The sequence below is a fragment of the Lolium rigidum genome, chromosome 5, assembly GCF_022539505.1.
Source record: "Lolium rigidum isolate FL_2022 chromosome 5, APGP_CSIRO_Lrig_0.1, whole genome shotgun sequence".
Taxonomy (NCBI): Eukaryota; Viridiplantae; Streptophyta; class Magnoliopsida; order Poales; family Poaceae; genus Lolium; species Lolium rigidum.
The window spans coordinates 239,149,157-239,155,708 of record NC_061512.1 but is presented as its reverse complement, the minus strand read 5'-3'; the positions used below and the strand labels follow the sequence as shown (position 1 = coordinate 239,155,708).

Below are 6,552 nucleotides of genomic sequence, written 5' to 3'. Positions count from 1 at the left end.
ACATTTTACTCTTCTGACGATCGATGCTCAGCCTTCTTGGACATGACCTATCATGTACAAGTACAAGGTACACGCTGTAACCTTGCAGTTCGTGTCGAAGTGTGTCTGTCCTGTTTTCATAACCTCTGGTATTCAGCTGCGATAATCGATTTGCGATAGAGTTTCTTTTTCTAAATGGAGACTAGCAAAATTGAATATCTGACTTGTTTGAAAAGCTTATTTAATTTTTTAGCACGTGCGATATTTAGTTTATTATAAATAAACATTTACATGATTTCTTGCTTCCAACATTTTATGTTGGCGCATGTCTAGACCAACACTTGTTCCAAAATTACACTATGTTCAAGCCAAATCAAACCTGAACTTTCGTAAATTTTAACCAAGTATGTCAAAAATATAACTGTACTTATGGTTTGAAAATATAATTCAGAACCAAAATGTTAATTACACCTTCTCATTTATTACAACACACACCAATAGTTTTTGCATGTGAATGAGAAGATAGAAAAGAAAGGGCATATTGAAACGAAAGCAGCGTGCTACATTGAAGAACCGGCTAAATAGGGTGGATCATAGATTTAAAATATCTATTAGAGTGGGAGCGACTGCCATTATTTGATCATTGTGCCTATGCAGAAATAGCTAGGTTAATGACAAAAATTGTTCAATTTTGCATGTTATCTATTGGTGCACTTGTTTGCTCCGTTCATGGCCATCTCTTCGGCGCTTGGAGAAACACGGCCTATTTTTGGAAGTATCTACACGGTTGGATGACACGGTGATGGATTTTTTTTTCTAGCATGGGTGGCAGAGTAATCTACGGATTTGACCTCCACCACCCTAGGCGGTGTTCATACTGATTTTGAGTTGATCATGTGTGTTGCGCCTTGTTTTTACCTTTTGTATTGTTGGACGTCGGTTGTTTGTGCGGCTGTGTGACCGGGTGTAATGGTTATACCTTTAAGTAATATAAAACAAACTTTATCGAAAAATATCGAAGAAGAGACACACGCATGAAAATTAAGGACAATAAATAAGAGATGTCTTATTGTCCCCAAAAATGTGAAATCGGAGAGAGAACTTCCGACACTAGTAGAAGCATAATATTTTACACTTGGCCTAATTTTATGTTACCGAGTAGACGTTGAATTGTATATTTGTTAATTATTTATACCACATATGAGTGCATGTGACCTAACGGTAATCACATTGCTGGTTTTGAGCTGGCCCGTACTACACTGTCTCAGGCCGGTGGCGCAGTGATACAGAGCCAGTAAGTATTTTGCATGTGCCAGTTTTTGGCATTCATAAATCATAAGTCGACCAAGGTCAAAAGCCACTCAGCGAGGTCAAGAAAACTGTGTGTGCACCACTGCAGGCCGTCGTCTTCCTCAGAAAGAACAGGGCTGCAGGTCGCAGGCACGCAGCCGTAACTTAGTCAATCTACCCTACCCCCAGTGTAGATGCAACATCTGTTGGTCCATAGGCGTGGAGCACATGCGGGCCGGAGGAGCAACGATTCATTTTCCGGTTCTTCCATGGCCGAAATCTCGTTGATTTTTTTCTTCGTTTTTCACGGAGAATGTTGCGCTGCTCCGGGTTTCATGCATGTCTTATCACACAAGTCGTCGGAGGAATGACGACGCTTGAATGCTTACTGCTCGTGACGTGCTTTGGTCTTACTCTTTTGACGATCGGTGCTCAGCCTTCTTTGACATGACCCTTCCTTCGTCAGTACACACACTGGGACACCGTAACCTTCTTCCTGTTGTGTCGACGGGTGTCTCCTTTATATTCTTTCCATGATCTGTACTTACACGAAATTATATATTTAGAGTACTTGTGTTATTTTCCTACTAGATGGTCTTTATGGCCATTTAACTGGACATTTTGAATATCTGCCACGTAAAAAAAAAATCTCTGACACTTCGGAGGCCGGTGTCACCATAATGAAACGAGCACAGCCACGCATCACGTTCTCGCCACTACGCCAGTGTTCGAGAGGCCAATGTTCAAGATCTCGGCGCCACAACCACGACCGAGACTACCGTCAGTTTTTCATGAATAAAATTCTTCAAAACTTAACTATTGTGTTGAAAACAAAGTTTTTTAATATAAATCTGGTCCCCTGACGAAATTAATCACTCATTTCTTTCCTGCCAAACTATTTTCAAATGATTCATCGCTTTGAAGGACGGTTCCAAAATTCTGTTTGTTGACGCCAAGAGAATTTGGCACGAAACTACTCTTGGAGTTTGCTTCATTGCGCTTCACGTCGGGCCGCTGATGTAGCTTCGGGTCAGGATAGCTTGGCGCCATTCCTGCTTTGGTGGTAGGCAGCCTTGGCACCGACTTGCACAATTTCGACATCGCTTTTCGTGGTGTCAACCACGGGCTCAAATTTTGAAAAATAATTTGTCACAGGACAAGAAGAATAATCAGCTCCACCAAAAAAAAAAATAGAATCGAAAACATATGTGGAATTTTTGTTTGAAAATGCTTCATTTTTACTGAGAATGTTGCTATCCGGATTCCACCCGTGTTTTATCACTCAAGTCATTAGAGGAATGGCCACGCTTGAATGTCTCCGCAACCTTCATCGAGTTCTGACGACAATCCCCTTCCTCGACCTGTCCAAACTGAATTTTTCAGTTTGTGTCGATGTGCGTTTGCCCCTTAATATCTTTTTGTCCTTGATCCGTTCAGACAAAATGAACAATTTGTTGCAGTGGAGTCTCTTTTCCTAAATGGGTTTACACTTGACATAATATTTCGATACGCACCCTGTCGTAAAATTTATTTTTTTCCCAAAGTCCGTGCCACCGTCACTAACGCTGAAACGGGGTCGGCAATTGAGATGGAGGACGAAACGCACAGGGTTAGCACAGGGTGTGTGACCCTAATTTTCAAGATCTCGCCGCCATAACCGTGACGCCAGGGTGTGTGACAATTTAGATAGTCCTAGTTTTTCAGCAGCTTGTTTATACGCACAACATGTATACTTTTTGACATACATGCAATACTCAAGAGCTAACCTTAGGCTTTGGACATTGTTGCTGGACTGTCTAAATATAGACATTGTGGCTGCTATTTAGACAATATAGATATTTAGAAGGTGCTTTAGACAAGCCGCTGGATAATATCATTGTCTAGGTCTCTATTTTTGACACCCATTTTCACAGGCTGATAGAGACTCTCTTAGGGCCTCTCCAATTGCACGATCCAGTTCAGGCACGAAAAGTGTTCATTCGTGTCCGTTTGGGTTAGATCCTGGACATGAATATTGTCTCTTTGCCTCATATGTTTGTTTTGGTTGGGTAAGCCCACCCGCCCAACACATTTTATTTGGTTAGGTCAATTTTTGTTTTTGAATCAAATTCGTCGAAAATAGTCAATGCATGAGCTAAATTGGCCATACAAAGAACTAAAATAGAAGTTCATAACACGACTAGTTTAGTCAGTCACAAAGTGCACATAAGTAACTAACCACTTTGCAAAATGGGCACAAGTTCAATTAAAATGTAGCAAAGTAGGATAGATGTGGGTGATCACGTGTCACGTTCGCAGATGATGGCCCTCTTCTTCTTGAACCAAGCCCTTTAGTCCGGATCCATGATGCTTAAGTCGGAACATGATCCAGTTCTCCTCCGCAAGCAACTTGTCCATGGCTTCCATCCTTTAGACCGGGATGCCCTGCTTAGTAAGGTCGATGAAGGTGGTGGCGGTCGCCTCCTTCTTACGATGGCGCTTCTTTTACCTCTTGGTCATGGCCTCTAGTGTATCGGCCATCATCGTCTTCAAGGTCTCGCTCAACAGGAGCGCCGACGTATCTTAGTGGACTTGTGGCCCCGTGGAAAAAAATGGAAGGGCATTTTGGCCCAGGTCTTCGTCATCAATGGACCACCGCCACACCGGCTTTGTCGTTTTTGAAGTTGTTCATGTAGGTCGTGTATCCTAGCTTACACTTTGGAGCGTTATTCACCACAAGCCAACAAGGGACCATGTGGTAGGCATTGCCCAACAATACCTTGAAGCGCTCTAGCCTCACCCTCGCCATCATCAAGCACGGGAGTGTGTTGGTCCATTGGTTGGCCAAATTGGGAGAACAATGGCACCCCATCGATGCCATACCCTTGGCCCTAGGTTTCAATCCCAAGGTCGTCTACCGGGATGAACCGGCCTCCATCGACCATCACGTCCATGCATGCCTCGTCGTGCTCGCCGTAGAAGGCCTATGGATCACCGGGCATTAGAGGGCTATATCACATGATAAGGGGCACGGGGTGGGATGACCACACTGGGTTGTTCGCCGTAGAAGATTTAGTTATTATTTATTTTTTGATCTAAACTGTACTGCACATGCAACGTGTCAATTGCTGCAGTTGATTCACGCGGGTAAATTCGTGGACGAGGATCTATAAAATAATTTTATGTAAAAAACTATATTTCACCTAGGATTCGGTACTTTCGCAGGCAGCGTTGACAGGCTACACATATATATTTAAAATTTCTACACTATACTACTCATCAGCAAGTCCTGATTTCGAAATAACACGAGGCTGCAAGTCAGCTGCGAACCCGGCACGACCGCGCCACGACAGACAACCGTCCCAGCCCATTGATCGATGGCCAGCTCACACGCTGCTGCTACATTGCGCTACTGCTGCTGCGGCTCTGAAAAGGAGCTTCCATTTCCATGCACCCTCGTCGCCGGTCCCGACGCAGCCCCGCCCCCGCCTTCTTCTTCAACGCCACGCACCGGCCGTTCTGACTAGCTAGTCGTTATAAAATATAAATACAGGCGCCCGGCCAGCCATTGGAGAGGTCCCATTCCTTTCTGCTTAGTTAGCTTCTCCAGCCCCACTGATCGGCCCCAGCTTCCCTTCTTCTCGGCCTCATTCTGTCTGCCCTGTGCTCGCCCTGCTCCGTGGTGTGGAACCAAATGGAGGTAGGCGTAGTGTGATCCAGGCTTTCCTTCCTTCCTTGTCGGTTTGGTCTTTTACTTACTTGTCGGTTTGGTCTTGCAGAAGGCGTCGAGGAGGCGTCGGGTGCCGGCGTTCGGGGAGTGGAACTACTACTGCCACTACGACGGGCCGGAGACGGTAGCGCCGCCCGCCCTGGCGTACTGCTACGGCGCCACCCCCGAGCCGGAGGCCTGCAGCGACGTGTGGTTCAGGTACTCGCCTCCCCCGCGCAAACCCACGCCCGCCAAGAAGCCTAGGAGGAGGGTGCCGGAGGGCGACAGTGATGCGTCGCTGGAGAAGAAGGGGAGAAGGAGCGGGAGGCCGGCGCCGGCGTCGGAAGCTGCCGGCTGCGGCCTGGCGCGCACGACAAGGCTGGTGCGGCCGGTCGACGAGGACCTGTACCAGGTGCCGCCGCCGGAGCTCGCCTCCCACAGGCGCCGCCCCAGGAGGAGCATGTGGATGGGCTGCCTGGGGTGCGTCGCCTGAACCTCAAGTGTGAAGTGCTGAACCTGTCCTGTGTGGCTGTGTAAACAGGATAATGCGACCTTGTTCGTCAGTGGTGGTAGATTGCGTATTTGCGTTACTTAATTTTTTTCCCCTTTCTGTTGTTGGATACTTGTATGATGAGTAGTAGTAGCAGTTTTTGGTACTAGGTTACACTAGCTATTGACATTTTGAGGTTTTACTCTGTTTGTATGATGATCTGTGTAAGATATTACTAGATGCAACATCTTGGTCTTGCACGTACACTAAGCAGAATTCGTCAGCCTGAAATCCTTTGAAATTCATACAAAGAATTCATTTGCACTATGTTTTGGAGGAAAATTTCCATTTACTTCATCCTTTTATATATATTTTATTGGTTTTTCTGTGCAATCAAACACTGGTGGATCCAAAATCTTGTAGTTCCCTAATTCTATAGGATTGGAGAGGACATATCATTCCAATCTTGTGTTTTTCATATTCGTGTGTTCTCTCAAAATCCTGCGAATCAAACGAGCCCTTAATCTCTCTGATGATCTATATTGCTGCTATTGGTATGTTCACATGATGGTGCGTGCAATTGTGTTTATCCGTAGTTATCTAAGAAACTTCTATTGGATCTAGGATAAGAAAACATCCAATCAATGTGTGAGTTGTCAATCTCTCCGGGCCTCCTGGCGCCGCCTCCCTTCAGGGGTGACCGGGGGAGAAATCCTAACTGGCCCTGGCCGTCACTCCCTCCCCCCACCCACCCACCACGTCGTCCTTGGTGGCGGCAGTCGGGAAATCCCACATGCCACCGACAAAAGGGCCACCGGAAAACTTGTGTTGTATCTAGGATCAGAAGAAATCCAATGAATGGGTAGGTATTAGTCAATTTCTAGCGAAAGCTCGAACTTTTTCTCCTACTTTATTCTTTAGGGTGAATCTTGCCAATGAATTGGGGAGATACGGGTCGATGTTCACTTACTACCTCCATACCGGTTTACAGGACAATTACACATTTCAAAAAATAAGTTTGACTATAAATTTAGTTAACAAAACATGAGATATATGCCACTACAAAAATTATACCATTGAATTCATATTGAAAAGAACTTTCCAA

The 6,552-nt window shown here is 45.4% G+C and overlaps 1 protein-coding gene across 1 annotated transcript; it reads left to right on the top strand.

Moving 5' to 3' along the window:
* Positions 1-4,942: 4,942 nt before the first annotated feature.
* On the top strand, positions 4,943-5,450 carry LOC124657313. Its single transcript, XM_047195885.1, has 2 exons — positions 4,943-4,948; positions 5,028-5,450. Exons 1-2 carry the CDS (start codon positions 4,943-4,945, stop codon positions 5,448-5,450), a joined length of 429 nt encoding a protein of 142 aa, XP_047051841.1.
* Positions 5,451-6,552: the final 1,102 nt, after the last annotated feature.